Source organism: Cylas formicarius, unplaced genomic scaffold (genome assembly GCF_029955315.1).
Source record: "Cylas formicarius isolate icCylForm1 unplaced genomic scaffold, icCylForm1.1 PGA_scaffold_3__17_contigs__length_32017465, whole genome shotgun sequence".
NCBI classification, from domain to species: domain Eukaryota; kingdom Metazoa; phylum Arthropoda; class Insecta; order Coleoptera; family Brentidae; genus Cylas; species Cylas formicarius.
The window spans coordinates 10,657,405-10,673,185 of record NW_026844326.1 but is presented as its reverse complement, the minus strand read 5'-3'; the positions used below and the strand labels follow the sequence as shown (position 1 = coordinate 10,673,185).

Here is a 15,781-nt window from a genome sequence, read left to right as displayed (position 1 = left end):
CTAAACCTAAACTCCCTTCTAAACGCTAATAAAATTTCTAATGCAAAATTTTTTAACCAAAACTTGGTCATTTTATTAGAATCTACATTTTAAATTTACAAAAAACCTTCCACAGATTGCTGTAATACTATTTACAAATCTTCTGAATCCTCCTGCGTAGCCAAACATCCTGTTGACTTCTTCAGTATTATTGTAAAAATTAGTGTCTGTTCCTTCCACTCTCTTTCAAATTTATTAAAGTCTAGTGCAATATTTTAATTTGTAGAAACATTTGTAATTGACCTCTGTTTTTTTTACAGGTTACTTTGCAGAGGACCACATTGTCGTCTTTATTTTTTCTGCCATCACCGCTAAAGTAAATTAAATGTACGAATAAGACTGTAAATTGAGCAATTAAAACATCGAGTCGTATTGTGCTGGTCATACATTTGGAAAATTGGAAAATGAAAATCTATAGCAAAACACAAACTTATCTTTAAAGTAGTATTTTTTTGTGAAAAGAGGGATCGTAAAGAGTTTATAAGGTAGGTATTTTTCCTATTCGATAACTTATTAAAATACTAATAGATGTTCTTAGTATAACCCTTTTTGTAGAATTCAATAATCAGAATAAGTGTAATAAGTATGCATTCGAATTTTAAATTAACCATTCGACACCATCGAAAAAAAGAAAAAAGGTACACATAATGTAGTTTACCACATATACAGAATACAAAAAAATAATAAATAATAATCCATATTAAATTAGAACAAAAAATGTTCAGATTTTCACAGTTTTTAATGCTCTATGACAGCTGTTTCCGCAACACCGTGCCTTAATCAAATATTAAAAACTGTGAAAATCTTAACGTTTTTCGTTCTAATTTAATTTGTGTTAAATGGATTTTCATCAAGTAAAAGCCACCTCAGTCCCATAATAATAATCAGTAATTAAAGCAATATATTGATTGCATGAATCATTTAAGTCTTGTTTGCCTTTGTAACATCTTTAAATAATTTGTTACTTATTATTATTGTTGACTACTGCTGTAAATAATTATTGTGTACTGCAGTCAATTAAGTCCTTTTTATTGTACGTTGATTTATTCATTTTGTCTGTGTATCCATTGCTTGTGTTCATTGAGAATAACACCTTTTAAAAACATACCGAATAAGTTTAATGTTTTAAAAACTGATTTATATTCTTTCAAAATAGAAAAAGAAAGGCTAACAAAACAATCAATAGCCCAAATTAAAATAACGACTTTGTCATTAAAAGAATATTATTTTCTTTGTGTGTACTTTTAGCTAATAATTTTTATTTTCCTGAATGAATTATTAAAGATATGTATTGTGTTTTATATATCTTATTTCGCATAAAAAATTTCATATAGGAAAATTGAGAGAACGCAAAGGACCAAAAGGTTATATCTTGAGATTATATGTATCAACATAATACCTAATATATTGGGCGTTCCTTTAAAAATAAAAACGTAACTTTTTGACTTGGCCCAGACTATATGTTCTTAAACTGTTGCTAAATAGTACGCAAAATGCTACCCGTATAACAAAGTGGAATACTCATAAAACACATGAGATGGAGTATATAAATAATTAAAACTAACCAGTGTCATCTTAATTGTAACTAATCCAAAATTTTTAATGTGCAATGGTTCCTGTCTAAAAGCTTTAAGTCATTATGCGTTGCCTTTGAGCCAATATAATTCACTATAAAACGTTTATTTTGTAATATAAGTAATGCCGTTATAATTTCACATGCATTAATCTTCCGTGTTGGTTTATTTTTATTTTATTTTAGCAAACGGAGAAAAAAATATACATATAAACAATTAACGACATTAAGTTTTTGGTGTAGTTTAACTCAAAATAAACTTCTTTTTTGCAATGTTTTATAATTATATATTATTAAAACTTTATATAATTTAAAATAATACTTTCTTCGTTTACATATTCATTGCGGATAATTTTACCCTACAGACTGTAATTTTCGCTTATCAATAAAATGCACTAATTCACGGTATCGTCAGGTAGTTGAATTACCAGGAATCATACCTTTACCCATAACCAGTACCTGATTTGATGTCCTCTCGATTAAATCAGATGGCATTTAATTGCCAGGGTATTATGAACCCCCATTAAGTAGTCGGAACCACATCAGACAGTACCGACAAATATAGGGCCTATTGTATTAAACACTTGGGCCGTTAAATATGTCCTATTGTTATATTTATTAATAGTTACCATCAAACATTAAGTGACAACCTACCGATTCGGATAATTGCCAGGTCGGATTTTGATACTTAAATTTTAAAGATTTCACCTTACAGCCCACCACAAAATCGTAATTTCTCTAATGGTTTGACGTTTGGTAATTGCATAAACAAATCCCGTGCACAAATTGTAATCTGGGCGCATATGGAGTAAAACAAAAGGTTTCCTTTTTCAATGGAATTCTTGAAGCGGAAGAACTTAACGTCTCATTGTTATCGTTACGTTTCGGCGGGTCGTCGCTGTGTTCGCCAGAAAAAATAATTTTTTAAAGTACCACTGCCTTTCGAAGAATATAAAAGTATGCTTGGGAATGATAAAGATTCACAACGTCAGAAATAACAAATACATTTAATATTTTTAATTCATGGAACAGTTTATGAAGGATGTTTGATTCCATTGGTAATTAATAAACCGTTTCAATCAATTAATCACCAATCATCCTGTTCGCATCTTCATCTGAAAACTGTTTTCGCCGACGTTTTCAGTTAATCTCTGAATAAGCCAACATGGTGATTGACGAAACGTCAGCAAGTTCGACTCAGCAAAAACCGAAGCAGGAGGAATCCAGAATGTAAATTTTGAAACATGTTCTCTCTTCAGAATTCAATAAAATCAAATTTCCGAAATTTAGGCTCCGGAGTAGATCCCAATCATTCAGTTATTTATTTTAATTTGTAAAAAAAACTAGTCCTGGTATAGCTGCCAAAAATAATGAGTAATGCATTTAAATAACTTTAAATTTATTAATTAAATTTAATATTAAATTCTAAAATGGTTAAACTTAAAGTGCCTACACAATAGTAGAAGTGCCGAATAAGCAAAGTTTTTCTTTACTCTTTCTGCCTCACTTTGAATAAAAATCGAGAAAAGGTATTTCCTTAATTCAATTCGACTATACACACAAGATTGATCATACTTGGTGCGGCTAGTTTTCGATTAAATAAACACATTTAGTTTCCCTGAATCATATATTTGATTTACAAGAAGTCGACGGTAACTTTGCGATGGTTTTCTCCCATAAGCTGAGTCGCGATTAACCGATCGTCAAGAACTAAATACAACGAATGAGGTATACGTCATTTGGTTATTTGGATATTTCAGCCACAAGTCCGTTTACCTTTTGACATATGTTTGAACCTGTAATCCTGCTATATTTACTTAATAATAAATATCGAAAAGGCTGTCGAATTGTAGTAATATTCATAATAACGCCGTCGTTTATCTTCCTATGAAGACCTTCATAAAAGGCCGACAAAACAAAAATATATACTTTCAAATTTAACACCCTATATAATTTAATACGATTTTTCAAAGGAATTCTTCTTATCGGGAAAAAGAAAACTTAAAAAACATGTCTGCGATCTAAAAACATAAATACTCAACAGAAATGAATTAAGTTGAGAATTTCATAAAAGTCTTGTCAACTTAACGAAATTTTATGTAATTTTTCTTTGACTATTTTAAATGCACTACCACATACCTAACTATCTTATCTAGTTGTATGCCTGTTTTTGTAAAAGTATATTTATAAAGACACATTTCAACAAGATATTAATTTGTTTAATATTAATCAGGATCAATGGTTAAATTTATTCCATAATTTTGAAAAATTTTGATCACCAACAGAGACTGAAATGTCGAGCATTCATGAAAAACATTCTTTACAATGACCACCCATAAAATATTGAAAGTGACAATTTCAAAAAAATTATAATTTCCTTTGCGTAGGTGTATTAAAATTAGTTTTTTTTGTTACTGATACATCTGTTAGTCGTAATTTTCCAACAGCTGACTTTAGATGAAGAAAAGTAAAAAAAGAAGAAAAAATTAAGCTATACAAAAATATATTTAATTAATTTTATTAATTATTTTGAACCGCACTTTTCTTAGGTAAACTAATATAAGCTGTAAGCAGTGACATAGCCGGGGCTTTCAAGCATTACGTTTGTTAAATACTGCTCCACATTTTTTTTATTCAAAAGCTGCATCTTCATATCAAGCAAGGATATCAATATCGCCAATATATCCACATGCCTCGTGTGCTTAAAGTTTTTTAGGCTGAATTTTTAAACCTAACTTAAAAATTATGTTTTTCAAACATGAATTGACATCAACTATGTGTAAACTATATTCTTGTGGATTTCCAAATAGCTACTAAATTATAAATGTGTTATTTTAAGTTTTGCGTGCATCAAAAGAACCAAACATTAATTTTACTTAAAATCATATGCATGCAAACCATCAGATTTTTATTATTATTAAAAGCGCATTGCGCAACCATAAACATATTGATTATTTAAATTCTATTTAAATGTTTTTAATACACTACATACACCTCTAAAAAATAAAATCTATTTTGTGGCTAGCACAATGCTTATTACGTTTGATCAATATTAATCAAGATTCATTTCAAAAATTTTGTTACCCAACACAGACTGAAACTTTAATCTTTGCCATGGCGCACACCTAAAATTGTATGTATAATAAATTAATATTTGAATGTTAAATGTTTATTTAAAGGTTGCATTTTCAAAAGCATTCTACAAGTAAAATTATGTTTTTTTTTTGTTATTGATACGTCTTTTTCTGAATTCTCGACATTTGCCTCATATACCTACGATAAAGAAAAGTAAGAAAGAAAAGCAAATAATTCTAAACAAAAACAAATGTATTGTGTGAATTGATTATTTAATATCAAATATGTTGCCCAAGCAATATATATACTTTAAGACAGAAACTATGAATAAGTTAAATACACTATACACACAATGAAATCTGCCATACTTTTTAAATAGCTGTTAAATTATTAATATGTTATTTCAACTCAGCATTAATACTATTTAATACTAACATTTAAGATATGTGCATTAATGCAAACTATCAGAATTTTATCAATATTAAGCTCAGAACTTTCAAATTTTAATACTTTTAATCGCATAAATAACTAAAAATATGTGTTGTGGCTAGCATAAATCTTATTTACGTTTTCAGTTCCAAATTCTCATCAACTGCGATTGCACAAACCTTCGAATCAAAACTAGAATATGGTTTTAAAATGAAATAAGTATATATGTAGATAAAATTCAGAATAGGTACTAAAATTTTCGGATCAATATCGAACATAATATTCGAACTCGCGGAATATAAATATAAATCAATATTTAATTTCGCATATACATATATTACCGTGTGAACACCGGCTGGAATTGACGTTTTCTCTATATACCCTGATCTATATTTCATATCCTTTTCAAATCCATACAATGTTGTACAAAATCTACATTAAATAATTAATCACGGGATATGCGCATAAATTTGACCGTTGCGTATTTGTACATGGCGGTAAAGCTTGCGCGTTTATGCCGGTTTCATTCCAAAAAACCAACCAAAAATACAAAAACCGTTCTTAAAAATATAATAAGAGAATTTGCAGCGTTACGAACTTTCCGAAAATACATTTTTGAGCGTGCTTGCCTGCGCGTCTTCCGTGCGAACGCTCTGCCTTCTACGAGCTACAGGAAGTTATTCTGAAAACAGCTGAAATTCGCTGCCGGTGGAGTGGGGATGCGAGGGGGTGGCTTGATGTGTGGCACGTCAGGGGAGGGACTAACCACGGCTAGGCCTCAAAAACCGCGTCTGGGATTGGCTATATAACCGTCTCTCTCTCTAATTTTACCAGAGTTTATGGTTTTCTCTTTTTCTAACTTGGTGCTTTTTATATAACGCTTTCTCCCGTGCGGCCCTCTCGCTCTCGCTCAATGTGGCATTGCCCGGTATTCTAGTTAGAGTTCGGTTTCCTAGAAACAGGGCGGTATTTCGCAGTTTTCGGATAATTCGGCACAACTTGGACGGGACTTAATTATTTACCGTATCCACGTAATTGACAACGCAAACAATCGAGAGACGCTCGTCGAGGCTAAATTTATACACGTTCAATGATCAAGATCTAGACGATTTATTTTTTAGTTATCCGCTGAAGCAAAACTTAAAATGAATTAATATAAGAGAAGGATTTTGGAATCATCCCTCATACTTCCGCGAAGCGATCGACAAACAAGACCCCGGGCTTTGGTAAAATTTTAACCATGCACGTCTCTCGCTTGCATTCACCGACGTCGCGCATTTTTTTCCGAGATATCGGGCGTTCCTGTTCCGCTCGAGCGCCCTAGGCTAGGCCCGTCTCTGTCTTAACAGTTATAAAAGTTCGGAACGTAAAGACTCCATCTGTCTCTTTTTAACCTCTATTGTAAGAGGACAAATCGCTCTCTACAATTTAAAAACTACCCTCCTTTATAGGTAGAGGAGCGGGGGTGCGAGTCAAAGCGTTAATATTCCCGTTCAGAAAAACTCTCCGTCAGTCTCACTTTAGGATTGGTCGGTGACACTTCTTGGGATCGAGTTCGTCGGATGCTGTCGCGTCTCGAGCGTTTTTTCATTTCGGAAAATTGGCGCGCGTTGAACGAGACTTTGACTGGGTACAAATGCATTTACCGAATACCAACAACAACAGCAACACGTTGCCGACAATGACCGACATTTACAGCAGTTACATGGATACGTTGCAAGAGTTTCACGGTGAATTAGTGCAGACCGGAAGTCCGGCGATCTTGTGTAGTGCGTTGCCGACACATTGGAGATCGAACAAGAGTTTACCGATCGCGTTTAAGGTGGTAGCCTTGGATGACGTGCCCGACGGTACCATCGTCACGTTGAAAGCGGGAAACGACGAAAACTACTGCGCGGAACTGCGAAACTGCACGGCCGTGATGAAGAACCAAGTGGCGAAATTTAACGATTTGAGGTTCGTCGGCAGGAGCGGCAGAGGGAAATCGTTTACTTTGACGATAACGATCAGCTGCATCCCCTATTACCAAATGGCAACGTACAGCAAGGCGATCAAAGTGACGGTGGACGGGCCGCGCGAGCCCAGAACCAAATCGAGTGAGTCCCAGCCCGAAAAACGACAATAAAACCCATCCCGTAAACCGTTTTTGATGGCTGTCAGTTTAATAAACAACCAGAACAATGCCGTTAAAACGCGCGTAAACATATGCGATCGGTATAAACAAATAAAAATTTTAACGGTCAAGTCGGTTTTGTCGGCACGTTAAGTTTAGTCAACAAACGGGAAACGTTTCAAGTTTATTTTAATCGGAGTTAAAACTGTTTAGCGGCGACCATATGTTCGCCCGTTAGCGTCCGAATTAAACCTTGTTTATAATTCGGGTTTCGTGTAATACAAGCAACGTTTTATCGTTTTTTTTTTTCATCGTCGTTTCAGATTACCAGTTCGGCTACGGCATGCCCGGGCTACCGGGTGCCTTCAACCCGTTCTTGTTCAACCCCGGCTGGTTGGACGCCGCCTACATGACATACGCGTGGCCCGACTACCTCAGACAAAGAACCAATCCGATTCTACCGCAGAATAATCTCCACGGGGCCTTCGCTAAAGGTAATCGATTCGATCCGTTCGTTGTGCAACCTCTCGATTTTAATTTCGATATTTTAATTGGGGTTTTGTTTCCAGGTCCCGGCGAATTCTATGTAGGCGCGTCTCACCCTCCCGGAACGTTTCCGACCGCCGCCAGTTTTATACCGACTGAATTACCGAAAATGTCGCCTTTGGAGGGCAACGCCCACGCCAGGTCGTTCCAACCGAACCCGATGGACCAACTGAGTTTGAGGATATCGCCGGTATCCAACGGACAGAGCGCGAGTCCTCAATCGTCGGTCCCTCAAGAAAGGAAAATTCACTCGACCGTCGATCAGTCCTCTTCCGATCAATCGGACGACGAAGACATCGACGTGGTGAAATCTGCTTTCGTGCCCATTAAGCCGGCGAGCGTGTTGCTCCAGGAAACGCAGCATCCAGATTCGACGGTGCAAGACAAAGATCCGGGTGTTGTAAAAACCGAACTCAAAGCGCCCAGTTCTAGAACTATAAGGAGTTTGGCAGGGAATAGTCCGAAATCGCCGAACACGAAAATCGAGACTGCCCCGACGATAAGCGCTTCGAAATCGGTCTGGAGGCCGTACTAGCGGACGGCGTGTGATAATGTTGTTGATTGTTACTAGATTTTTATTTCACCGTTACGTAGTTTTCGTCGTACCCATGTAAATAGCCCCTTCGATTTTTGTTGACGCGTCTCCTACATGTAAATAGTGTAAAGAATAATTTAATTATGTTAGTTATTTAAATTTTAATATAAACTAAGCGACACTGTACTGCAAATGTGATAGCAGATGGTAAAAAATTAGGAGCTAGATATTTTTGTACTCTCGATGCACTAATAAAAGTTACATCTAATAGGAGATTATGAACAATACGACCCGTTGTTTCACTTTCACTTTCAAATATTAACGTCTACGGTAAAATTAGAACTTAGAGGCATTCGGAATTTCGAAGGAATTTAATGGCCTCTGCATTTTCCTACAAGTGTGAGAAGAGAAACGATTAACGATCGAAAACTCAAACAAAACATTTCTTATAATTTTCGTGTACAGAATCAGCAAAGCAGAGATTGAATGACATTCTAAACCGTTCACTTCTAGTAAAAATTGCAAGTTAAATAACGTTTCTGTGTGAATTTCGAAAATACTCTCTTGCCGCGTTGGACTAGTAAGAAAAACTAAAGCAAGTTTAATTAGTTACTGTATTAATCATATATTTACCATAGAAAGGGAGTAAGTCTTCGAGAAAGGTAAATACAAATTAAAACATAAAGAAACCAAATAATTCAACTAATTAACTAATCAAAACCGTAACCATTTAAGTTTAGAAATTGGAAGAAAGTTTCATCAAAGTCGTTTTAAATTTTACAAATTGAAAAGTTTTCGGTTGATGATGGCAAGTAAAGTAATTCAAAAAAGTCTTTGTAAAAATGCACTTAGGTAAATTTTACAAAACAAGAAATGATAAGTGAGCCGATTATATCACAAGCGGATAAATACTAAATAAAACGTAAATTAAGGAATTTCACACATAAATTAACTAAATGTTATAATACAGTTGTTTGCTAAAGCTATATCTATACAATGGATTCTCAAAAAAAATTGCTTTATTATCTTTTAAAACTGGCCGCGTGGTAAAGATTGAACATTATTTGGTAAACCATCTGATGATCTGATCTGATGATTATACTGAGATGATGTCAGCTTGGAAAAGCAAAGAGCGATGGCTTCTGCCTGCCTGGTATTATAACCATTCAGATCAGCAATTTTAACATATTCCTATATATTTTCATGGATATGTGAAGAAGTCTCGCGTACTGAGCAATGCGGGAGTCTTTTCCCATTGACGACCACTCTTTCTTAAGCTAGAAATAATGGCGCTTACATTTTTAGAACATACATATCAAAAATACTGATAACTAGGAGCTAGGACAGCAGCTACTGTTATCGTGTTTTCCAAGCTGACGTCTGAGAAACCCTAATCATCATCATTTTGAATTATCCTACCAAATAAGATAAGATCTTTACTACACAGCAAGTCTAAAATAATAATAAATAATAATGAAGTAGTTTTTGTTAGAGAATCCATTGCGTAAAGCTAAAGCAAACACATGCATTACAACTTTGAATTTATTAATTTGTCAAATTCCATACTTTACGTTTTATTTAGTGTCTATGTGCTTATAATATAAGCAACTGACTTTCCATTTGTTGTTTTGTAAAACTTGAGTTAATGGTTAATTAAGTGATTTGTTTGTTTAAAATTATTCCAGATTATATTTGACTTTGGCTCCTATTTTACGTCATTTACAAAGCTATATTCAGAAAAATTTTCAAATAAACGGAAACTAGTGAATAATAGTTGTAAAATATATAATAATATTGGCTCGAGCTTTTTAACCAATAATGCTTTTCACAATTATCATAAGAAGCTGAAACAGAAGCAGCCTTAATATGTGCAATACATAGGATGTTACAAATTAATATGAGATTTTTTGAAGTAGCGGTAGCGGTGGCCACCCGAAGCAGATGGTACCTCTTGATTGTCCAGCCTGAAAAAATTCTCGAGTGAAGAAGTACATTTGGTTTGATATTTTTAAAAAACTGGTTAGCTTCAAGTTAGTGGAACGACGAACTTACGTGTTAAATGCGTTTCTATTGATATCCGCAGCAATGCAGCCAAACAAACTAATTTACTAATATAATAAGTATTATAATATATACAGTGCCTGCGTAAATGATGGGACCCCTTTTATTTTTTGACCCCTTCTATATAGCACGGTGAAATTTAGCATAGACGTATATAATCATTATGTCTAATTTTTGACATAAAACAATACCTCAAAATGTCAAAATGACAGCAGGGTGTCATTTTAAGTATTGTTTTTAATGGTAAAAGGGGTCACGTGATACTTCTTTCTAAAGGGCTTTTCCCGTTCTATTCGTATACCGATTTTGAAAACATTTGATTAGTCAGTTTTTGCTAGACGAATTATCGCAAATGTTTCACTATTTTTTTATTTGTTAACTTTAGCTTTAATTAATAAAATAAAGAGTTTCATCATTTTATCAACTATTTTATGAAATGTCCGAAATTAGCACCTTGTGCATTTTGACAGTATTAAGGTCTGTCAAAATAATGTCTGCCAAAGTAGTCTAATATGACCTGGCACTCTATAATGTTGTATTCACACGCAACCTTTCAATAATTATTATCATTCCTGATATTAAATTAAATTTATTTGATTTTTTGCCTGGCAAAAACTGACCAATCAAACGGTTTCAAAATTGGTAAGAGCGTAGAACGTGAGAAGACCTTTAAGAAGAGGTATCACATGACCCTCTTAGCATTAAAGCAAATACTTAAAATGAAACCTTGCTCTCATTTTGACATTGTCAGATATTCTTTTTTGTCATCAATCTTCCTTAGCCACAGTCACAAGCCACTTCAGAAATGTCCGTTACTTTAGTCACCGGTTTGAGAGAGGTTACATGTCACACACGCAGTCTACCCAAAAACGGTCGTAGAAAAAGAATAGTACACAACACTTTGTTAGATTTGTTTAGTTGCTCATTTATTGAAGGCTCATTTCGTTGCACTCCGCTCGTGACTCAACAAACTCGACACTAATGTGTTTTTTGTAAAACTTGTTGTTTAATATACCACAATATTTACGCGACATCACGTACCAGTCCGACAAAGAACTATCATGTTTTGAACAGTTGTTGTTTACATTTTCTACTAGTTTTTGAATAGAGTTTAGTAAAACGATCAATGAGTAACATGATAAAATTCCACCGAAGTAGCTCGCCAGAGTGATTAACGAAGCTAACGTTTTAAAGTTCTTAAAGTGCGTAGCAAAGAGTAGAAAAAAAAAAGATAATTTAAGGTTTTAATGTAATGCAATTTTCTTGAAGTAGAGAAAAAAACAAATTCTTAATTGTAGATTACGTATATCTTCAATATTTTCTACTCGATTTAAATATAAATATTTAAATTTAAATATTCAAATAATTTAATATTCAAATGAAAACAACAAAACTTCGATTTGAGAATATGGTTGTGCCGTATTCTCAATGGTAGAAAGTATAAGTCTATAAAGTAATTGTCTCAAAATTATGATATATTTGATGTAATATGTTTGACATCCTTGATTTGAAAATGCTTTTAAAATATACTTTCCATTATAGTATATAATCGTACTGTCGAGAAATTTAAGCCGACTGGTGGCAAGTTCTTGCTGTAAGCTCGGGAGCTGAGCAATGATAATGAAAATTATTTGTATGTAATCTATATAGCTTTTTTGATACAGTACCAAAATTAGATACAGAGCAAGAAAATGTCATGGCACAGTGTTGAAGCAGTTGCTTTAGTTTATACTTTTAATGTATTTAGCGCTAGGAAAACATATGGGACATAATTTTGTTTAAATTGTTTAAGTGTAGTTCTTTTTTTGTAGGTAGCTGCAGTTAACTATGTTTATGCACTTCTTAAACTGAATATTTTTTAAAGAATGTTGTATCATTTTTTAATAAAATATGGTTAAACTTGATTGGTTGTACAAATTATACGAGATTAAAAGAAAAATTTGATAATTAATTTTTTTCTTCATCCAGAATTAATTTTAAGTGATTATTTACACGTTGGATTAAATCTAATATTAGTTTTGGATTGATAAAATTATGCAAATAACCTAAGTACCTGCTTCGGCTTACCTTCTTAATAAAATGTGATTTTTATCACTGATCGTTAACAACGATAGAAATCCATTTTTCTCATAATTATTAAGGTATCTTTGGTAACACCTATGAAAAACTTTACTTTTAAAAATATTTCTCAATTACCTTTATAAATAATAATAAATAACATGTAAAAAGATAAACCGAAAGGATTATATATTTTTTGCAGGTATCTCCCAGAATAACATTTTTCAGTTAAATTCAATATGAGTATTTTTAAGCATATAATAATTAAATATTAATTTAAAAGTAGCAAAAATTCAATATACAATTATGCTTATTTTAATGAAGTCACTTTATTTTTGAAAATGAATCAATTACCTGCATTTTTGTTTAAAAAAATTGAAATGTTACTTAAAAACTAAAAAGTATTGAGAATTTGGCATTTTTATTTTATGCCGACATAGTCTTGAGTATATGCAAAATTTACTTATGCTCAAATTGAGCTTAACCAATTGGAACCAAGTATTTTGTTTTTTTCCGTGTACTGCGCTAAACAATTTCATAGTAATTAAAAATATCGTTTCTCATGGTGGCAATCGTAACACAGTTTTGTCAATAAACAAAAGCGGAGAGAAACACGCGTTGGCCAAGCCTGCAATACTTTCGAACGAAAAACATTAAACCCACCGCGTCGGTCTATAGAACAGAGTAGCGGGAAAGTTTTGATACGAAAGCGACGATGCGTGTCCTTATAAAAGGGCTGGATGCCATAAACACACAGTGAGCGACTGGCTCTACATTAATCATAACGCGAAGGACTCGAGAGGTCCCTAAATAGAGTCATTTTTGCGAGCCGGGAGAGCTCGTGGGGAATCACTGCATGCGCCTGAAACCCGCACAGCTGTTGCGTTTAAGTTGCATGGTGCTTCACTGCGTGCGTACAACATCGATTTCTTTACGAACATTTACGAATTTTGAAAATACATTGATTAACTCGTAATGAGAAAGCAACACGTTTTAACGGTTCATCACTCCAAAAAATTAACAACCCATAAGGAAACAGTAAAAAGGAAAGACGTAAATGTGTTTTTTTTTCTCTGCTTTTTGTATCTATGACTTGCTTTTTAATTTTGATAAGTTGTGGCTAGTTATTTTAGAAAAATAGATGAAATTGGTACACAAATGAAATTTAAGATATTGAGACAAAAATCAGTTCTCAAAAACGGTATATGAGATCAAAAAAAATCTTGAACCAGAAGACGCGCGAGATACGGACTAAAAACCTTTACTCTTGATGATAATGTACAAAGTAAAGCGGTAATTTGCAAAAAACTGAAAACTTTAATAACAACAGAATAAGAAAAGAATATAGAAAGAAAGTGTCTATAAATTAAAGAGACAAAATTTAAACGAACACAAACATTTTGAAAAAAATGTATACCCAAATTAAAAATTCACTATAATTAAGACGAGAGTGTTTGCTTTAACAACAATTTCCTGGTCGGCTTATATGTCACATTACTTAAAATGTTATATTTATTTGTATTTCTAAAAGTATTGAAATTTTATTTTTTGCCAAACTTTGCCAAATAATGCAATTTTTTAATGTAAATTCCATAATCATTAAAGTAAACAGCCGAATAAAATGTTTGTTTTCAATATGTTCATCTATTAAATGATAATAAAAAACCTAAACCTAAAATAACAGAGTAGAAGCTAAAATACTGATACTAAACTGTCGACTTACTAGCCTTTGGAAAAAATGGTATACAAATGGATTATGACAAGTAGACAAGGCAGACACAGCAATTATAAAAATGGCGACATGAGTCTATAACAGCAATAAGAACATACAATTCTAAAAATTGTTTAGCTCGATCAGGCATGATTTGACACACATCACACGCGGGTTTCATTCAATTTAACTATTTGGCTTAATACAAAACTTGAAACGACCACCTTCAGAATTTTTTTTTTTTAAATGCATAAAGCGGTAGACTTTTTTTTGAAATTTTAGAGTAACTACAATTCGCCCGCAGGCTGTTATTAAATCTCCGCAACATTTTTATTTAATGTTTTGCAGTAACACGTGCATTAAAAACCACCTGACAACGGTGAAGCGAAAATCTGACCAACTGTCGCGATGCATGAGAAACGACAGAAAAAATCGAAAGTCGTGCGACAAAATACAAATTGAAATAAATGCGCTCTGTATGTAGGCACAACGGCTGAAAATTGAACGGACTGCAGGCCCCAATGCGAAATTCGATTTGCAAAATTTTCAAACCCTTTATCTCGTTAGTTTGGAAACAGCTTATTCAATTTTTTTGATTGTGTGGCCCGGTCAAAAACGCTAACGGAAATCTACAACGCAGAGTGGCTTATATGAATCAGCACCAGTTATTGGCGACCCCAGAATGGGTATAAAATAATTTCAACTTTTGCTCAAATTTCTTCTTTATGTCACACGGTTTTAATTTATATGTATACCTCTTTGAATACCTCTTCCCTAATCCGAAAATCCCCAACACGTAAATAGGCAATACTGCTTAGAAATGGAAAAAATCGAAATTATCACGCAAAAAAAGAGAACTGGAAAGTCCACTGTTGAAGATGGATTGTTGAGAGTAAATTAAAGTTTTTTACCACGGATTGGGTGCATTCAAATCTCGTCGATGCTCTTTCATAACGGTAAGAACCTGCCAAAAGCTTCTATCCAAGTTACCTGGATTACTCCAAACGAAGCCATTAATAGAATGTCGCAATCAGAAATGTTTAACTAACAACTGGTTAGGCATGAGCAACCTCGAACACCGCATACACAAAATGGACTTTACAGGATATACACGGAAGACGAGTAAACACAAAACTAACCTCTAACTCTCCGACACTCTAAAACATTCTATTTACATATGATAATAAATAGACAGACATTCAGTTCATTAAAAACAATATGCAATTATTAAAAACTTAAATACTTAATACTAAAAGTTCTACAATACAGACAAATATAAAAAAAATATAATTGCAATGTTTTATTCGCATTATTTTATTAATGTCAGCAACATTGTACCTGTTCTGGAAGGAAGGAAGGATATCTACATAACAGTACGGAGTTCAGCAAGTAATTCCTGTTAGACAAAAGGTTCAGCCCTTCATCAGGCCATGTAGGCGATGACAACTCCGTGACTCGTTGCTGTTGATTTCGAACCCAGCACGAGCTTTTAAGCTCAGCCTGAATAAGCATTTAATAAGCAAGCAATCGCCAGAATATGTCTTTTCATCCCATCAATTTTTTTTCCTTTGATCGGCCTTTTTCCATATTATTTAACTGTTATATAATCGCAATCGTATAAGAAAAGCAATAAGGCACTAT

At 33.4% G+C, this 15,781-nt stretch overlaps 1 protein-coding gene across 1 annotated transcript; it reads left to right on the top strand.

The window, feature by feature from the left end:
* Positions 1-6,657: 6,657 nt before the first annotated feature.
* Positions 6,658-8,549, top strand: LOC132699477 (segmentation protein Runt). Its single transcript, XM_060666222.1, has 3 exons — positions 6,658-7,212; positions 7,553-7,723; positions 7,799-8,549. The coding sequence occupies exons 1-3, from the start codon at positions 6,753-6,755 to the stop codon at positions 8,308-8,310; spliced, it is 1,143 nt and encodes a 380-aa protein (XP_060522205.1). The 5' UTR covers positions 6,658-6,752; the 3' UTR covers positions 8,311-8,549.
* The last annotated feature ends 7,232 nt before the right edge of the window (positions 8,550-15,781 follow it).

Bases quoted from the DNA above. Each gene is read 5' to 3' on its own strand.
- LOC132699477 (XM_060666222.1), top strand. From the start codon at position 6,753: ATGCATTTACCGAATACCAACAACAACAGCAACACGTTGCCGACAATG. The intron at 7,213-7,552 runs GTGAGTCCCAGC...TCGTCGTTTCAG, and splicing joins CGAGCCCAGAACCAAATCGA to ATTACCAGTTCGGCTACGGC. The intron at 7,724-7,798 runs GTAATCGATTCG...TTTTGTTTCCAG, and splicing joins CCACGGGGCCTTCGCTAAAG to GTCCCGGCGAATTCTATGTA.